This window comes from Eriocheir sinensis, chromosome 5 (assembly GCF_024679095.1).
Source record: "Eriocheir sinensis breed Jianghai 21 chromosome 5, ASM2467909v1, whole genome shotgun sequence".
NCBI classification, from domain to species: domain Eukaryota; kingdom Metazoa; phylum Arthropoda; class Malacostraca; order Decapoda; family Varunidae; genus Eriocheir; species Eriocheir sinensis.
Window position 1 is genome coordinate 27,657,437 of NC_066513.1, and position 20,000 is coordinate 27,677,436.

General features: G+C 48.0%; 1 protein-coding gene across 3 annotated transcripts in view; it reads left to right on the forward strand.

Annotated features, from left to right (window-relative positions):
- The window catches only part of LOC126986109 (nuclear receptor coactivator 1-like), a 180,413-nt gene that overhangs the window by 82,911 nt on the left and 77,502 nt on the right, over nt 1-20,000 (forward strand). For 2 of the 3 annotated variants that reach the window (XM_050841882.1, XM_050841860.1), the window contains exon 2: nt 1,474-1,536. Coding sequence is in view for 1 of the 3 variants with exons in the window: in XM_050841834.1 (XP_050697791.1) it covers nt 11,313-11,314 (2 nt within the window). In the remaining 2 variants the exon portion in view is untranslated. Of the gene's footprint in view, nt 1-1,473; nt 1,537-9,388; nt 11,315-20,000 lie in introns of those variants that run through there. The other variant, XM_050841834.1, reaches the window with a different exon arrangement.

Genomic DNA, 20,000 nt, shown 5'->3' on the forward strand with positions numbered 1-20,000 from the left:
CTCCATAGCTTGGAGGTTATTAGCCCCAACTCTGTTCGCTAATGACTGTGGCATCCAACCATATCACTAATACTAGCTATCACTAAATCACCTATCATCTATTACGTCCAGATCCCCCTTTCCTTCCCTACTCAAGTCACTCCCGACCCACCCTAATGTCACTCTCCACCACTGTGGCTTCATAGTCCATATTGGAGATGTTGGTGGCTTTTGGGCAAGAGTGTCTGGTGCCCCTGAGACATAGGATGGCCGACCTGAGCAGGGAGAACGAGAGGCGACACCTCATCCAGGCGACAACGTGGCTCCTTGGCTGATGCTTCTTTTCTGAGATTAGTTCCGCGAGGCGTGCGTAGAAGTATTGGGCCCTGGAACCCATCCCGCCGGATGTGGTGAAGACGAGGGGGGTGAAGCTGCCCTGATCCACATGTTGGATTCTTTCACCGTATGCCCTTGTCTTCTCCTGCTCGTTCCTGTGGTGGGCGGCTTGCAGGGGCAGCTCACGGTGACAGGCAGCCATCGGGTCGAATATGCGGATGTCCATTAACGCCCGCTGTCCGCGCACCCAGAATCCGCGGGCACTTACATCCACCCGTGCCTCCTGTGAGGTATTGGCCGTCCTGTACCGAAGGTGTTCTCCGTCCAGGGGAAGCAGTGCCGGCTCGGTAGTGACGTCTTGGCATACTACTACTACTACTGCTACTGCTGCTGCTGCTGCTGCTGCTACTACTACTACTACTACTACTACTACTACTACTACTACTACTACTACTACTACCACCACCAATCTACCATCCACACACCATCACCACCACTACTACTACTACTACTACTACTACTACTACTACTACTACTACTACTACCACTACTACTACTATAACTGCCCCCTTCAGGTTGAATTATGGCCCTAGTTTGCTCGCCTCCATAAAATTGATATTAACCAGAACAAAATTATGGGGCGAATATTTTCCTTTAATATTCCTCCTGCTTGTTTATTGGGGGTAATATTGGGTCCTTTCCTCCACTTTTTTCCCTCTCTTTTCCTCTCCCTTTCTACTTTGTAATTCTCTCTCTCTCTCTCTCTCTCTCCCTTTTTCTTATCTCCCCATTTTCATTCTTCTTCCTATCGTATGTTCTTCTTTTTCCTTTTAATTTCCTTTTCATTCTTGTTCTTGTCCTTTTTTCCTTTATCTTAGTCTTCCTTTCTTTCTTTCTTTTCCTGTTTTTCTTTATCATAGTTTTCTTCTTTTTCGTCTTCTTTTCTTCATCCTCTTCATTTCTCCTTCCTCTTCTTCATTATTATTATTATTATTATTATTATTATTATTATTATTATTATTATTATTAGTAGTAGTAGTAGTAGTAGTAGTAGCATCATTGTTATTGTAAGTAAGTCGTAGTAAACTTATTAGCACTCATCCAAGTATCATTAATTTCAAGGTTAATTAATATGTGTTTCTCTCCCTTCATTTACAGGTAAGCACACCAGGTGGACTCTATCAGTACTTCGCGGGGCCTTGGCTCATCACGTGGTATCAGGTAACTCATTTCTTATAATATTTCTTTTCCTTCATTTCCTTCACCTTTTATTTTCTTTGTTCCTCGTATAACTTTTTTTTTAATTCCTCACCACTTTTTTCTTAACGTTTTTCTATTCGTTAATTTCTCTAATCTTGTTCCACCTCACTTCTCTTTACTTACTCAATCTCCTTGCTTTTAATTTCTCTCTCCTCACTTTTCTTCTTATAATATTTCTTCTCCTTCATTTCCCTTCACCTTTATTTCTCTTCATTACCTCACTATTTAATTTCAATCTTTTTTACTTATCCTCCTTTATTCTCCTTCTTCCTGATCTCCCTTCTATTCTAGCTTCCTCACTCCTTTCTTCCTTACTTGACTTTCTACTTTCCTCCTCTCTTATATTTCTTCTTCCCTCCAGTTTCTATCTCTCCCTCCCTTTAGTCTCTTCCTCTCTTCCTCACTTCACTTTATTAGCGGTCCGAATTTCCCGCTATCTTTTATTTTTTTTTGGTCTGGTTTTGTCATGTCATTTCACCGCCTGAATGACACATCTTGCAGTGATATTTAAAAGACATGCCTTGATGGCGTTCAGTAGTCATGTCACGCTTGGTTACTCTCTCTCTCTCTCTCACTCTCTCTGACCTTATCTTTCATCCTTTTCTTCCTCTTCAATGTTTATGTCTTATTATTATTATTAGTAGTCATAGTAGTAGTAGTAGTAGTAGTAGTAATAGAGAGAGAGAGAGAGAGAGAGAGAGAGAGAGAGAGAGAGAGAGAGAGAGAGAGAGAGAGAGAGAGAGAGAGAGAGCGTAAACCACACGTGTAAGACCGCGCAGGTAAACTTTAAGAAGGTGAGGAGGAGGAGGAGGAGGAGGAGGACAGGTGAGATGGGGTAGAGACAAGGTAAGAGGAAGGGAAGGAAGAGGAGAGGAAAAAAAGGGAGGAGGAGGAGGAGGAGAACTGAGGTAAGATGGGGAGGGACGGAGGAGGAGGAAGATAGGAAGGGAAGGAAAAGGAAGAGGAGGAGGAGGAAGGAATAAGGGAGTTGAGGATACTTGTAATGGAAGGAGGAGGAGGAGGAGATGGAGGAGGAGGAAAGCATAACAACAGCAAACAATACAATAACATCAACAAAGAACAGAGAGAGAGAGAGAGAGAGAGAGAGAGAGAGAGAGAGAGAGAGAGAAGGATTAAAGCGAGTAGGTCCACCCGTTCCTTCAGGGTCAAGGGCGAAGGAGGAGGAGGAGGAGGAGCAGGAGGAGGAGGGCCCGCTCAAGGTCACGGCGCTAGGGGGAGGAGAAGGGAGGCCAGGGAAAGGCAGGAGGGATAGCGGTAGAGGCGGAGGGAGGGAGGGAGGGAGGGAAGGGAGAGAAACAGCTGGAGGAATGAACGTCTTTCTTTATATCTTTTCACTTTTGACACACACACACACACACACACACACACACACACACTGGTGTTTGTTGTTTTTTGGTCCGTTGGTTTCATAACGTTTTGTTTGTTGTACTTTTCTTTATTTTTCGGTGAATCTGTTATGATAATGAGATTTTGCGGCAACACACACACACACACACACACACACACACACACACACACACACGTCCTGGTGGCGGGGCCGCGCGGCGGGGGGCGGGGAGGGCCGGGGGACGGGCGGGTGTCTGTCCTCTACATTATTGATCTGTGGAGAAACGTACAGCCGACCACCACCTCTGGGGGGGGCGGGGGACGGGGGGCGGGGGACGGGGGGCGGAGGGGGCGCCCAGCCACGCGGCGGCACCAAACTTGTCTTGTGGACAAGTGGTGCTGGGAGGTACGTACCGCGGGCCGTGCACCGCCGCGCACGCCGGGCCGTGCCGCCTGCCTGCCTGGAAGCTGCAGGTGATGAAGGGGGCGTAGCACCCCCCTTTACACTTTGCGCTGGGGGGGGGGGGGGGTGAGGTCCCCGCCCGCCACCTGTGCGTCCCGTGCCTGCCGTAAGGCTCCCGTGTTGGGCGAGGGCCAGCGGGACGCCGCGTCCTGCCGCGCGTGCTGGGCCGCGTGAGGCAGGTTGTTGGCTACCTGTGGCAGGCGGGGGCGGTGCTGGAGCCTGTACGCCGTGCACGCACCTCACGGTCCTGCCCAGGGCTTGGGCGTCCCTTGGCGCCGGGATGGTCGCGGCGCCAAGGGCCTCGCCGGCCGGTAGCCATGGGCTTCGCGGCGGGGTGGGGGCGGCGGGGTGCTGCGGAGTGTTGTCCTCCAGCGGCGGGGCTGCAGGGCGGCGCGTCGGCGTATGGGTGTCGGCAGGGCGCCTGCGCGGGCGGCAAGTGGGCGCGCGTGGTGGGCGGCGGCGGCGGCGGGGCGGCGGTGGGTGGTGCAGGAGTCGTCATCCTGTGCTCAGCGGCAGGGCTGGCCTGGCTGCCTCTCCTGGTGGCTGCCGCGGCCCGCCTGGCGCCGCCTCGCCTGACCCTTCATCCTCGCCGTCCTCCATTGCTCACGCCGCTCGCCGCCTTAACGCGCCGGTAACGTGTCCAGCGAGGCTGCGGCGCCAGTGTTGTGTGGGGCGGCACAAGATGGTCGCCGCCGCCGCTGACAGGTGTGTGTGTGTGTGTGTGTGTGTGTGTGTGCCATACCTCGCAGCCTCCACCGCCTGACACACTTTCCTGGTGGCACGGTGCCCGGCTGTCATGTCCTGGGAAGGAGGGCACGGGACACTCAGTGCCTGCGAGGCTCACCGAGGCTCTGGAGGTGTGTGCCTGACCAGCGCTCGGCCCGCCCGGCGCCGGGGAGGGAGCGGCGGCCCCGGCACCGGAGGCTGAGGCTCGCCGCGGCGCCAGCAGCGGGCGGTGGCGCCGTTGGCAGCGGTGTGCCTCGCCGCCACGCCACACGCGCCACCATTGCAACAGTGCCGCGGCTCGGCGGCGAAGCGGAGCAGTGACGTGACGCCCCCACGTCACGGCGCGCGTGCACGGCCGCCGCGACCGCCGGTGACCTGCGGGACGGGGCGCCCACAGCCGCGCGGCGCAGCAACACCCGCCTCGCCCGTGGTCCCGAGGCAGGGGTCGGCGGGGCCTGGCATTCCTGTGCCGGTGTTGGCGCCGGGGCCTCCTGCCGACGGTGTGTGTGTGTGTGTGTGTGTGTGTGTGTGTGTGTGTGAGAGCGTGCATGCGTGCAAGAGTGCGTGCATGCGTGAGAGCGCGCGCGCGTTGCCTGTGGTCTGGGGGGAGGGGGGGGCTGCCGTGCGTGGGGGAGGGAAGTAGGTGTGCCTGCCTTAACCTGTTGCGTGGAGGAGCTTTCCGCCCCTCTGACACCCGCCCCGCCCCGCCCCGCCCCGCCCACGTCAGCCAGCACTGCTAACTGGGGCACTGCACGCCACCACGCCACACCATGCCGCGCCAGGCTAAATGATTCTTGACTCATTCATTTGTATTTGTCGTATTAATAAGGCGATCATGGCCTTCGTCTGGCTGCCATCTCTCTCTCTCTCTCTCTCTCTCTCTCTCTCTCTCTCTCTCTCTCTCTCAGGGCGTATAGTGTGGAGAGAGGGGAGACGGAGGAGGAAGGGCGTGGCCAGGGGGAGGAAAGAGAGGAGAAGGGGAGGAAGATGATGATGTGGGGGGAGAGGAGAATTGGGTGAGGGGAGAAGAGGAGAAGAAGAGTAAGGTAGAATAAGATGAAGAGAGAAAGGCAAGAGGAGAAGAGAGGAAGAGGGAAGAAGTGAGGGGGGAAGAGGAGGAGAAGGCAAGAGATGGAGAGGGGAGAAGGCAAGAGAAGAGGGGAGAAGGGAAGGGAGGGGAGGGGAAGAAGGCGGAGAGGGGAGCTTGTCCAGGTGTTGCAACCCTCCATTGTTACCTGAGTGAAGGGAGAGAGGGGAGGAGGAGGGGTGTCATCTCGTCCTCCCCCCCTTACCTTTCCTTCCCTTCCCTTCTCTTACCTTCCCTTCCCCGCTCCTACCCTCCCCTTCCCTTCCTTATCTCTCTTCTATTCCCCATCTTTCCCCTTATCTTCCCTTCCCTTCCTTTCAATACCTTTCCCTTCTCTTTCCTTCCCTTCCCTTCCCTCTTTTATCATATACCTCTCATCTAACCTCCTCCTCCTCCTCCTAACCAATTTCTCCAACCTCTTTAAATTTCAAGCAGAGAGAGAGAGAGAGAGAGAGAGAGAGAGAGAGAGAGAGAGAGAGAGAGAGAGAGAGAATGGGTGGAGTGTGTACGTGCGTGTGTGCGTGTGGGTTGCTGCGGCAGTGAAAGTTTGGGTGCACTGTGTGTGTGTGTGTGTGTGTGTGTGTGTGTGTGTGTGTGTGTGTGTGTGTGTGTGTGTGTGTGTGTGTGTGTGTGTATAATAAAAATGTATTAAAAAACTTAAATAATTGGCAGTAAAGTAAAACATGGAGTGGAATATAAATTGGATTTCTTAATATAATTGTTATGGACGTGGTGGTGGTGGTGGTGGTGGTGGTGGTGGTGGTGGTGGTGGTGGTGGTGGTGGTGGTGAATATATTATTAAAGTGATGATTAAGTTGAAACATTGAAAAGGAGGAGGAGGAGGAGGAGGAAGAATGAGAAGATTAAGGGAGGAGGAATAGAAGGGTACGAAGATGATAATGATGATGATGATGAGGAGGAGGAGGAGATGATAAGTGGAGAGAAGAAGAAGAAGGAGAGGAAGAGGAGGAATATAGATGATGGTTGGAAGAGGAATAGGGGTGATTGGGGGCATAAGGAGGAGGAGGAGGAGGAGGAGGAGGAGGAGGCTGCTGTATTGATTGTGGTGGAGAGTCGCCGCCACCACCACACGAGGAGGAGGAGGAGGAGGAAGAGGAGGAGGAGGAGGAGGAGGATGGCGCCAGAACCTCCTCGGCGCCTGGGAACAGCAACGGGGCAGAGAGAGAGAGAGAGAGAGAGAGAGAGAGAGAGAGAGAGAGAGAGAGAGAGAGAGCAGATAAAGGAAGAGATGAAAAAGGGGGGAGGGGAGGAAAGGGAGAAGAGAAGGAAGAGGAAGGAGAGGAGAGAAGAGGAGGAGGGAGGAGGGAAAAAAAGGAGGAAAAATATATGGAAGAAGAGGAAGGAAGGATAAAGAGAGAGAGAGAGAGAGAGAGAGAGAGAGAGAGAGAGAGAGAGAGAGAGAGAGAGAGAGAGAGAGAGAGAGAGACGTGAGGTTCGCCAAGAGACGGGCATCAGGTGCATGACTTGAGAGAGAGAGAGAGAGAGAGAGAGAGAGAGAGAGAGAGAGAGAGAGAGAGAGAGAGAGAGAGAGAGAGAGAGAGGGTCAGGCAGGCAGTCAGTCAGTCAGTCCGTCCCAACACACACAAAAAAAGGCATATTCTAAACAGTTTTTTGCCATAGTTAAATCCCTCTTAATTAACGTTAAATTACTTCTCTCATCCTATCCTTTCAATACTAATGAAGAGAAAATAGAAGTTGATGGGTTGGATATAGCCATGAGCCTGTAAAGATGGTCAGTAGAGTGATTTTGCAGTTTTTAGTAGATTTGCATGTTTATTGAGGGTCATGTGTCGTGTGTGTGTGTGTGTGTGTGTGTGTGCGCGAGAGAGAGAGAGAGAGAGAGAGAGAGAGAGAGAGAGAGAGAGAGAGAGAGAGAGAGAGAGAGAGAGAGTTGGAGAAGAAATATTGAAGGAAGGAAGGACTGGAATGGAAAGGAGAGGAAAGGAAAGAAAAGAAAGAAAAAGAAAGAGAGAAAGAAAAAAAGGAAAGAAGGTACAAACTGAACGTAATCTTGTATTCGTATAGTGAACGTAAATGTTAAGTACAGAACGAGGTGATTGACTGAACGCCTTACAGTCTTGTGGTGAACGAAAATGTTGTCTGAACTTTTTGTGAACGTGACTGACATGAACTTAGATTGTGAACGTTGATATGAACCTCTTGAAGTGAACGTGACTTATTAACTGAACGATTTTGTGGTGAACGAAACTACCAAGTGAACTGATTACAAATACATTCTCACATATGAACGTAAACTAACTGAACGTCTTGTGGTGAACGTGATCTACTGAACGAACTTTATTACAGCATTACAAGTGGAACGTTTTAAATCGACAGTCGACTAACAACTGTATACTAATTGAAGTTCTTACAATCTTACAGTGGAACGTAGTATATTAATTGATTAGCTGACTGATGATTCTCTTACGGTGGTGAACGCACAGGTAAAAAATTAGTGTGGACAACAACAACAACAACAACAACAACAACAACAACAACAACAGCTTTCAAAATTACAACGAAGCCCATACTGCCTTCAACTACGACAGCAACATCTACTACTACGTCTACTACTACGTCTACTACTAACTGACTACCTACTGACCCACTGATCCGACCACATTGCCTAAAATAGATAGACAGATAGATAGCTTGAACTGAATAGACAAAATTGAATAGATAGATAGATAGAAAGATTGAAGTTTAAGTCGGGACCATACACTATTTGCTGCGCGTGGTCTCGGTGCTCAAGTCCGTACCATTTGCTCACTTGAATATCCTAGAGCATTGGATAAGGACATTGTAGGATGGTCTAGCTTATCCACGGACATTTAACCCTGCCACGGACACATGTAACCCTATCACGAACACACCCTGCCGCATACATATATAGAACCCTGCCACGGACACACTCAACCTTGCTACGGACAAACCCTGCCACATACATATATAGAACCCTGCCACGGACACACTCAACCCTGCTACGAACAAACCCTGCCACGTACGTATATAACACCCTGCCACGGACACATATAGCCTGCCACGAACACATATATACCCTGCTACGGATACTACCAGGTACATAACCCTGCCTAGAACACATATACCCCTACCAAGGACACATTATAACCCTGCCACGGACACATAATAACCCTGCCACGGACACATACCAACCCTACCACGAACACATATATATATTCCTGCCACGGACACACACATATACCCTACCAAGGAGACATTCATATTACCCTGCCACGGACACACATAACCCTGCCACGGACGCCTTACGTAGCTCTCTGGAGGACGCCTTGCCTTAGGAACAACGCACTGCCTCAGCCTTTACAACGGGATCACCAAACGATGCCATACAAGTAGAGATAGACGAAGAAATAGGGGATAGAGAGATAGACGCAGATAGACGGAGATAAGTAGACATAGGAAGAGATAGAGACTTAGAAGGGAAGATAACTAGTAGATATGAGAATAGACAGATTGAAACAGGAAGACAGAAATTCAAAGAGAGGGAAATAGACAGACTACATTGGAGAACTGGAAATAGAAAGATATAGATAGACAAACGAAAAGATAAAAGTAGGAATAGAGATAGACAGAAACGAAAAGATAATAAGTGGAAACAGAAGGAGAAACTGACGTAGATAAACTTAGAAGAACAAACGAGAGTGGGAGATACAAGAAACCTTCAGAGCGATAGAAATAAACACAAACCATCGCAAATAGACACGGAGTAAGGAAGGACAGACAGACAGATATTAATAGAAGTCAATAAGTGATGGAAATACTGTTACCAAAGCCTTCCTCCTCCTCCTCCTCTTCCTCCTCCTCCTCCTCCTCCATCTCCCTTCCTTCCTCCTCCTCCCTAACCTTGTACTGAAGATGTTTGTATAAAGGAAACTTAGGGAGCGGAAAAAAGTTAAAGAAAGAGAGAAAGGAAGCAAAGGAAGGAAGGAAGGAAGGGAAATTATCGAGTGAGAAAAAGAGATAAAGAAAGAAAATTAAGAGTGAAAAATAAGTTAGTGAGAAAGAAAAGAAAGAAAGGAAACAAAGAAAGTTCCAAGAGAGAGAGAGAGAGAGAGAGAGAGAGAGAGAGAGAGAGAGAGAGAGAGAGAGAGAGAGAGAGAGACTTACCTCCGAAAAGAGACACAAAACAAGTAATAAGAAACTAACTTAAGAGAAGAAGAATAAAAAAAAAAAAATAAGGAGGAGATAAAAAAGAAGAAAAGAAAGAAGAGAAGGAAAATTAAAAATCCACCTTAATAAGAAAACGAAGGGAGGAGAAGAGAAGAGAACAAAACAAAACAACAGAACAAGGGAAAGAAATAACTGATCTAAAAATACCACGACCTTGAAGAAGAAAAAGAAGAAGAAGAAGCAGAGAAAGAGGAAGAAGAGAAGGAGAGATAAGTCAGTGGTTTAAGAATACGACTTGCGTTGAAGAAGAAGAAGAAAAGGAGGAATAACAATTGGAGAAAGATGATAAATTTAGAACTACAAGTAATCTAAGAATATAACGACCTTGAAGAAGTGGAAAAAGAAGAAGAAGAAGAAGAAATAGAAGAAGACAAGAAGAAGAAGAAGGAAAACTATAACAGCAACATCAACGAGAACAAGAACGAAGGAAAAAAAGGACAAAAAAAGATAGAAAGAAGGAAAAATAAAGAATATGAAAAATAATAATAATGATAATAATAGTAATTGAAATTGATCTTGATAGTTTGAATACAGGAAACAATGACCTTACTTAACATTGGGTGACCTGACCTGACCTTAAACTGAGTGATCTAACCTTATCGTAATTCCAACCCGACCTGACCTATTGTGAGCTGCTCCGTTGTCCTGCCCGCCGTGACCTCTCTGACCTAGCCTGACCTGACCTTCGACTCCGTGACCTAACCTTAGCATAGTGGCAACCTGATCTAACCTGACCTGACCTATTGTGAGTGACCCCGCTGTTCTGCCCTCTTGCTGACCTAACCTTCCACTCGGTGACCTAACCTTACATGGCCTGACTTTAAACTGAGTGACCCTGCCCGCCGTGACCTCCGTAACCTGACCTGACTAGAGAGTTGACCTGAAGTGGCCTTTGTTTTGACCTTTCTGAGATGGCAAGTGAGACCGTAGTGATAAAAGTGTGACGTCTGACCTTTTGACCTAACACCACCACCAACAACAACACCAATGCTCACCACCACCAAAAAGAACCTGACTTGCTCAAACGCCAACACCACCACCATCACCACCATACAAGTGACTATGCGGTGTTGATTGGTGATGAAGAATAGTGTTGTTAGTGCCATCGAAGCCATGTTAACTTAGACTGGCAGTGAAGTGAGTGCCAAGCCGTAGTGCCACAAAGAGAAGCTCAACTTAAAATAACTTAGATGACTGAAAAAGGACTTAGACGAATTGAATATAGGAGAAAGAGAGACAGGTAGATATAGAAAGATAAACAGTAGACTACAGAAAGAAAAGGAGTACAAAAAAAAACTGACGTATCAGGATAAAAATGGAAGAAATGTTAAAAGAGCGTTATTAAGGAAAGCATTTTGACGTAGACGTATTAAAAGGAAATAAATAAGATCTGAAATAAATGATAAAAAAGAAAGGAGAGGAGAAAAATACAAACGTAGTGAGAGAATAAACTGAAAAAAAGAAGATATTGAAGAAAAGAGGTAGAAAGAAAGGAGGAAAAGGTTGAATGGCGAAAAGATTAACTATGCAGAAAGAAGATAAATTTAAGGACAAACTAAGAAACTACAAAATATTAAATAAAAAGTGAGAGAAGAAATTGAAACAGAAAAAAAGATATTGAACAAAAGAGGTAGAAAGAAAAGAGGAAAAAGTCGAATAGTGAAAATATTAACTACACAAAAACAAGATAAATTTAAGGACAAAGAAACTACAAAATATAAAAAAAAACTCCTTTGAGGTATAAAAGGGAGTAAATAAACAGCAAAAAAGAAAAAAAAAAACACTGACTTGTGACTAATATTACCTTCATCACCACCACCACCAACACCATCACCACCTTCAACACCACCGGCCTTTTCTACAACACCAGCTTTCCAGGATAGTATGTAAGTATATGTATGTGTATGTGTTTTATAGAGGGAGGGAGGTGGTTTGGGAGAGCTAAAGATAGAGACAAAAGGGGGAGGGAGGGTGGTGTGAGGGGGCACGTAGAGGGTGGCGGCGAGGTGCTAATCTGTTTGACTGTCACTGCTGGGCATTGTTTATCATCCGCACTATCGCTGGCACTGCGCTTCGTTTGAAACGGTCGGTTCGCGGCGCACTGAAGGGGGTGAGTTTGTTGTGGTGTCTGGTGAAGCGGGCGGGGGGAGGCGCGTCGGGTGGCGGGGATGGTGAAGCAGGGAGATGCCGAATTTTCTGAGGGCGTCCTGTGCCTGTCAGAGAGCCTCGGGTGTGTGTGTGTGTGTGTGTGTGTGTAAAAATTATAATAATAAATGGTTTATTCATTTGTAGGCAACCATAAGCCTGAAAATACACAAAATACAATACAATGAGTTTCATGTCATGAGTAATGGGGGAAGTGGGGAAGGGTGATGTGTGTGTGTGTGTGTGTTTTCGTTAGTCGTGGTCATCGTAAAGGGATTTCCTTATCTATTTTCCTTCTTTTCCCTCCCTCCTCCTCCTCCTCCTCCTCCTCGGTTTCCTCCTTGTTTTTCCTCTTTATCAACATCATCAAAACACACACACACACACACACACACACACACACACACACACACACACACACACACACACACACACAAATATTCATGATTGTAGTGGAGGTGGTGGTGGTGGTGGTGGTGGTGATTGCAGTGGTGGTTTTATAGCAGTGTCGCATGAGCTGATGATGATAATGGTGGTGGTGGTGTTAGCGTTAGTGGTGGTGGTGCAGTGTTGATTGGCCTGGTGGTGGTGGTGGTGGTGATAGCGTGATGGAGGTGATGGTGCGATACGGCAGGCGTGAGATGGAGATGATGATGGTGGTGGTGGTGATGGGGTGGTAGTGATGGTGGTGGTGGTGGTGATGACCTATGATGTGATGTGGGGTGGAAAAGGGAAGGGAAAGGAAGGGAAGGGGAGGAAAGAGAAGGGGAAGGAAGGGAATGGGAGGAAAGGGAAGGGAAGGGAAGGGAAAGGAAGGGAAGGGAAGGAAGGGGAAGAGAAAGGAAGGGGAGGGAAGGGAAGGGAAGGGGAGGAAACGGAAGGGAAAGGCAGGGGAGGAAAGGGAAGGGAAGGGGAGGAAAGGGAAGGGAATGAGAAGGAAAGGAGGAGGAGGAAGTGGAAAAAGAAGAGAGGGGAAGGGAGAAAAGAAGAAGGGGAAGGAAGATGAAAGAGAAGGGAAAGATGGGAAGGAGAAGAGGAAAGGGAAGGGAGAAAAGAAGAAGGGGAAGGAAGATGAAAGAGAAGGGAAAGATGGGAAGGAGAAGAGGAAAGGGAAGGAAAGGGAAGGGAGTGTTAGCTAGGTAAGGAAGGGAGAGACAGGTAAATATAAGCTTGGGAAGGGAAGGGAAGGGAAGAGAAAGGAAAGGGTGAAGAGAAGGGAAGAAGAATGATGGGGAGGAAGAAGGGAGGAATGGGGAAGGAGAGGAAGGGAGATAAAGGGGAGAGGGGAGATGAGGAAGATATGAGGAATGGGGAGGAGGAGGAGGAGGAGGATGGGGAATGATGGGGAAGGTGTCTGCATCGATCTGACACACACACACACACACACACACACACACACACACACACACACACACACACACACACACACACACAGACCTACTGACCTACTTCGCCTCGTGTACGTCAATTGTGACTTCCCACGTACACACACACGCACACAAACACACCTGGGCACGGACGGGCATGTGTGTGTGTGTGTGTGTGTGTGTGTGTGTGTGTGTGTGTGTGTGTTCCCATCACTATCTCCACTATCATCACCACCACCACCACCACCACCCTCATCATCACCAACACCACCATTAGACTCCTCCTCCTCTTCTCTCTTCCTCCTCCTTCTCTTCCTCTTTACTCTCTTCTGCTTCTCCTCTCTCCCCTTTATTCCTCTCTCTCTCTCTCTCTCTCTCTCTTATACTCTGATCAATATCTCAAGCTTCTCCTCTTCTCTCCTCTTTATCCTCCTCTTCTCTCCTCTTCTTCCTCCTCTTCCTCCTCTTTCATTTTCTCCTTTCCTTTTCTTTCCTTTTGATTACCTTATTCTCCTCCTCTTCGTCTTCTTCATCTCTTTCCTCCTCCTCCTCCTCCTCCTCCTCTCCCCTCCTCCTCCTCTCCCCTCCTCCTCTCCCCTCCTCCTTCTCCGCCTTTGGATATTTGCGTAAACATCAACTGCGTAGAGAGAGAGAGAGAGAGAGAGAGAGAGAGAGAGAGAGAGAGAGAGAGAGAGAGAGAGAGAGAGAGAGAGAGAGAGAGAGAGAGAGAGAGAGAGAGAGAGAGAGAGAGAGAGAGAGAGAGAGAGAGAGAGAGTAGCATGATACGGGTAGCAGCAGATAGCGTGCGGTGTTGTGCGGTGGTGATGGTGATGGTGGTGGTGGTGGAGTGGAAGGGCGGGAGGGAGTGGAGGTGCAGGGAGGTGGAACGAAGTGACGGGTGGAGACGGTGATGACAGCACCAAACCGTATCGAACTGGTGGTGATGATGGTGGTGATGAGCGGTGTTGACTAGAGAGAGAGAGAGAGAGAGAGAGAGAGAGAGAGAGAGAGAGAGAGGGAGGTGGTGGTTGTGGTGATGGAGAGGGAAAGTGGAGAGGAAGGGAAAGTGGTAATGATGGAGGTGGAGGAGGAAGAAGGCTGGAGGGTATGGAGCAGTGGGAGGAGGAAGAGGAGGAGGAACACAAAGCAACACTAAGGAAGAACAAACAACAGCAGACTTGATGGTCCTTACAAGGCTGTTTGTGACAAGCTACACTAACTATCTAATCAAAGGTGGAAGATGAAGGACAGCAAAGGCGAGGAGGAGGAGGAGGTTGATGATAACGCGCAAGAGTGAGAAAAGGAAACCGGAGGGAAAAGAGGAGGAGGAGGAGGAGGAGGAGGAGGAAAAGATTAACTGGCAGAAACTAGAAAGAACATAAAGAGGAGGAAGGCAACGAAGAGGAGGAGGAGGAGGAGGAAGAAGATCAGAAAAAAGAGAGAAAAGGAGAAAAGACATAGATGAATAAAAACAAGTGGAAGAAGAAGAAGAAGTGAAAGAAGAAGAAGAAGAAGAAGTGGAAGAAGAAGAAGAGGAGAAGGCAAAGTGGAATAACACAAGTTGGAAAGATGCAAATGGACACGAAAGGAGTGGAAGAAGAAGAAGAAGTGGCAGAAGAAGAGGAGGAGAAGGAGGAGAAGGTGGAAGACGACAACGAAGAAGAAGAACAGCCGAAGGAGGAGGAGGAGGAGGAGGAGGAGGGCGAAGAAGATGCAAAGAAATACGAACAAGTGGAGTTAAAGGAAGAAGAACTGGAAGAAGGCGAAGAAGAGGAGGAGGTGGAAGAAGAAGAGGAAGAGGTGGAAGAGGAGGTGGATAGAGCCAAGCCGTGCCACATTTAGGGAGGGTCTTGGTGGCCATCATCCACTTGACGTCCCCCCGAGTGCCAGGGTGGCCCTCTGCCCTGCCCAATTAGCACGGGGAGGGAGAGGAGGAGGAGGAGGAGGGGGGGGGGGGGGAAGAGAAGAAGGAGAAGGCGGAGGGGGAGAGGGAGGTTGTGGGGGTTCGGGTGGGGGTGGAGAAAAAGAAGAAGAAGGAGGAGAAGAAGAAGAAGAAGAAGAAGAAGAAGAAGAAGAAGAAGAAGAAGAAGAAAGAGAAAGAAGATGAAGAACGAGAAGAAGAGGAGGAGGAGGAAGAGGAGGAGGAGGAGGTGACAGTTGCTACGTTTTATTTAGGTATAGGTTGGCAGGTGGTGAGAGAGAGAGAGAGAGAGAGAGAGAGAGAGAGAGAGAGAGAGAGAGAGAGAGAGAGAGAGGAGAAAACAATGAAAGAAAACGAGAGAGAGAGAGAGAGAGAGAGAGAGAGAGAGAGAGAGAGAGAGAGAGAGAGAGAGAGAGAGAGAGAAAAGGAAAGGTATATTAGTAAATTCTTCCTCCACCCCTCCTCCACCTCCATCCACTCCTCCTCCTCCACTACATTCCACTCCACTTGTAGGGCTTCCACTATTACCACCACTCTCTCTCTCTCTCTCTCTCTCATTCATTCATTCATTCATTCGTATTAATTTCTTGCAATAGTTCTATTATTTTTATTATTATTATTATTATTATTTTTATTATCATTATTATTATTATTATTATTATTATTATTATTATTATTATTATTATTATTATTATTATTATTGTTAGTGCTACTACTATTACTGCTACTACTACTACTACTTCTACTACTACTACTACTACTACTACTACTACTACTACTACTACTACTACTACTACTACTACTACTACTACTACTACCACCACCACCATCACCACCACCACTTTGTAACAAGGAATAAATAACATAATTAGAATGGTCTGCCCTTGTGTGTGTGTGTGTGTGTGTGTGTGTGTGTGTGTGTGTGTGTGTCCTGGGCCACATCCTGACCCAAATGTGGAGAGTGCCAGGCCCCGTTTCTAGGTTAGTGCCACCCCCTCCACCTCCACCGCCACCTCCACCACTGCATCTATCACCGTTTCCATAACAACCTTCACCACCACCACCACCATCACCACCAAAAGTCTCTCTGTTCCCACCATAAGCTCAAGGTATGGAGTTGAGCACCGAGGCCAAGCGTATCTATAGTATATGCTTCCTTAATTAGCCTCTAGTGCAGCATGATTGATATGTGTTGAACTACTACTACTACTACTACTACTACTACTACTAATAATAATAATAATACTTCTACTACTACTACTACTACTATTACTATTATTATTATTATTATTATTATTATTATTATTATTATTATTATTGTTCTTGTTCTGACCTACATATCGTCACTCCCTGGGTGGGTTATCCCTGCTCTCTCTCTCTCTCTCATTACAGCCGGTGATAAATATCTTCGTGTTTGCCCTTTTTCTCTCTCTCTCTCTCTCTCTCTCTCTCTCTCTCTCTCTCTCTCTCTCTCTCCTAATTAGCAAAAGAGGTGCTAATTATGAGCTGTTACCTGCACGAGAGAGAGAGAGAGAGAGAGAGAGAGAGAGAGAGAGAGGTTGGGGTAGGACGTCTATGTGTGTGACAGGCTGATAGGGACTCTCTCTCTCTCTCTCTCTCTCTCTCTCTCTCTCTCTCTCTCTCTCTCTCTCTCTCTCCTGTGGGTGGAGTTGCAGCGGTGGTGGTGGTGATGGTGGTGGTAGAGGGAGGGAGGGAGAGAGGGAGGTAGAGTTAGGAAGGAAGGAAGGAAGGATGGGAGGAAAGGGGGAAGTTGGTAGTGATGGTGGTGGTGTTGTTGGTGATGGTGGTGGTGTTGTTGGTGATGGTGGTGGTGTTGTTGGTGATGGTGGTGGTGGTGTTGTTGGTGATGGTGGTGGTGGTGTTGTTGGTGATGGTGGTGGTGGTGTTGTTGGTGATGGTGGTGGTGGTGTTGTTGGTGATGGTGGTGGTGTTGTTGGTGCTGGTGGTGGTGGTGTTGCCTGACAGAGTGGCTTAACCTTTCACACGTCGTTGGTAAGGGCGGGGCGGTGATGATCGTAACCCTGGGAGCCTCAACCCCACATACCTCTTGTAGCAGCGGGAAGCAATCGTCATTTCCATAGGCTCAAAAGGAGATCAGTCGGGTTGTAATGAGTAGTTTTTTAGGTTCATGGTACAGAAGAAGGGTCAGACTACCACCAGGGTCATATAACTACCCCTGGAAATACCCTAAACTCCTGCGAAAGCCTTGTCAAATGTGTGTTTCTTTGGCTCATGGTACAGAAGAAGGGTCAGACTACCACCAGGGTCATATAGCTACCTCTGGAAATGTCTTAAACACCTACGAAAGCCTTGTCAAATGTGTGTTTCTTAGGCTCATGGTACAGAAGAAGGGTCAGACCAGGGTCATATAACTACCCCTGGAAATACCCTAAACTCCTGCGAAAGCCTTGTCAAATGTGTGTTTCTTTGGCTCATGGTACAGAAGAAGGGTCAGACTACCACCAGGGTCATATAACTACCCCTGGAAATACCCTAAACTCCTGCGAAAGCCTTGTCAAATGTGTGTTTCTTAGGATCATGGTACAGTAGAGCTACCTCTGGAAATGTCTTAAACACCTACGAAAGCCTTGTCAAATGTGTGTTTCTTAGGCTCATGGTACAGAAGAAGAGTCAGACTACCACCAGGGTCATATAGCTACTCCTGGAAATGTCTTACACCTACAAAAGCCTTGTCAAATGTGTGTTTCTTAGGTTCATGGTACAGAAGGGTCAGACTTCCACCAGGGTCATGAAGCTACCTCTGAAAATGCCCTAAACTCCTACGAAAGCCTTGTTAAATGCGTGTTTCTTAGGTTCATGGTACAGAAGAAGGATCAGACTACCACCAGGGTCATGAAGCTACCTCTGAAAATGCCCTAAACTCCTACGAAAGCCTTGTTAAATGCGTGTTTCTTAGGTTCATGGTACAGAAGAAGGGTCAGACTACCACCAGGGTCATGAAGCTATCCCTGGAAATGCCCAAAACTCCTATAGAAAGCCTTGTCAAATGCGTGTTTCTTAGGTTCATGGTACAGAAGAAGGATCCGACTACCACCGGGGTCATGAAGCTATCCCTGGAAAGGCCCAAAACTCCTACGAAAGCCTTGACTAATACGTGTACTTGGGCGATAAATGCTATCTCCCTGCTTGCTTGAAAGGGAGGGAAGTAGGGAGAGAGAGAACGTGGTATCAGAGAGAGAGAGAGAGAGAGAGGGAGGGAGGGAGGGAGGGAGGGAACCGCTTCTGTGTGTGTGTGTGTGTGTGTGTGTGTGTGTGTGTGTGTGCTCCCGCCGCTGCCAGACGTATCGATCCAACCTGCTCCTGCTGATGCTGATGATCCTTAGGCTGCCAATTACGGGGCTGCCTGAGGAACGATGCTGGTGGTGGTGTTGTGGTGGTGATGGTGGTGGTGGTGGTGATGGTGATATTTTTCGTGTCTTTCTGTCCATCAATTTCTTCTTTTCTTCATCTCTCTCTCTCTCCGCACAATATTTTAGCACGATGCCAGCTTTATTAGTCAGCACTTTGGTCAGCACATGTAAGTCAGCCCCAATCCCCTCTATCAGCCCCCCACTCTGTCAGCCCCTTCCTCTTCGTCAGCCCCATTCTCCTGTCAGCCTCTCGTTAACCCTCCACTGTCAGCCCCATTCTCCTGTCAGCCTCTCGTTAACCCTCCACTGTCAGCCCCCTTCTCTGTCAGCCCTTCTCCCCTCTGTCAGCCCCAATGTGTCATCCCTCCACTGTCTGCCTATTCTAGTTACAGTCCGTCAGTCAGTCTCATTGCAATATATTTGTCTCCTAGTCAGACCCCTTGCAATTTATTTCCCTGTCAGTTCTTTAATCAGTCCCCTTGTCAGCTCTGTAGTCAGCCCTTTCATTCTTGTCAGTCCCATATTCCTTTCCCTTCCTTCCTCTTCTTCCTTATTTCTCTTCCTCCTCCTCCTCCTCCTCCTATTTTCTTCTTTAGCTTATTCTCCTTCCTCTCAATCTCTTTCCTTTCCCTTTCCTTCCCTTCATGTGTGTGTGTGTGTGTGTGTGTGTGTGTGTGTGTGTGTGTGTGTGTGTGTGTGTGTGTGTGTGTGTGTGTGTGTGTGTGTGTATCTACCTGGCAAAGCTTGTTACATTCTTGGCTGTACCTGTGTTGACCAAGAGAGAAGGAGGAGGAGGAGGAGGAGGAGGAGGAGGAGGAGGAGGAGGAGGAGGAGGAGGAAAGTATGAAGGAATATAAGACCACCACCATCACCACCTCCTCTTCTTCCTCTCTTTTCTCTCTCTCTCTCTCTCTCTCTCTCTCTCATTACACTCTTCCATCCCTTTCCTCCTCCTTTTCTTTCCTCCCTTTCTCCTTTATCATCTTATCTATCCCTTCCCTCTCCTTCATCCTCTCCCTTCCCTCTCCCTTCCATCTCCCTTCCTCCTTCTCAGTCATATTTCTCATACCTTTCCTTCTCTTCATCCTCTCCCTTCCTTCTTCCTTTTCCTTCGTCCTCTCCCTTCCCCTCCCAGGCGGTCAGCCCCACAGCCGAGTTACAGCCGCAGCCTACGAGGGAGCAGGGTGGAATCGATCGTGTGGAGGAGGAGGAGGAGGAGGAAGCCTAACTGTGTCTCCACCCGCACTGTGCTGCCAGCAAGGTGCCTGGCAACAGCGTGCGCTCTCTCTCTCTCTCCCTCTCTCTCTCTCTCTCTCTCTCTCTCGTATGCGGGTTGATATCCACAGCATCCTACGAATTCTCTCTCTCTCTCTCTCTCTCTCTCTCTCTCTCTCTCTCTCTCGTGAATTTGCTACTTCATTTAAAGCGCTCTCCACACACACACACACACACACACACACACATGCGGTCCACATCTGTTTATAAACTAGCAACGCGCGCGCGTGTGTGTGTGTGTGTGTGTGTGTGTTATTATTATTATTATCATTGTTATTATTATTATTATTATTATTATTATTATTATTATTATTATTATTTATAACGAAGGAATATCACCCCGGGGGGGAGAGAGAGAGAGAGAGAGAGAGAGAGAGAGAGAGAGAGAGAGAGAGAGAGAGAGAGACCTGCCCAGTGATTGATCGGAAAACTCCCTCACACACACACACACACACACACACACACACACACA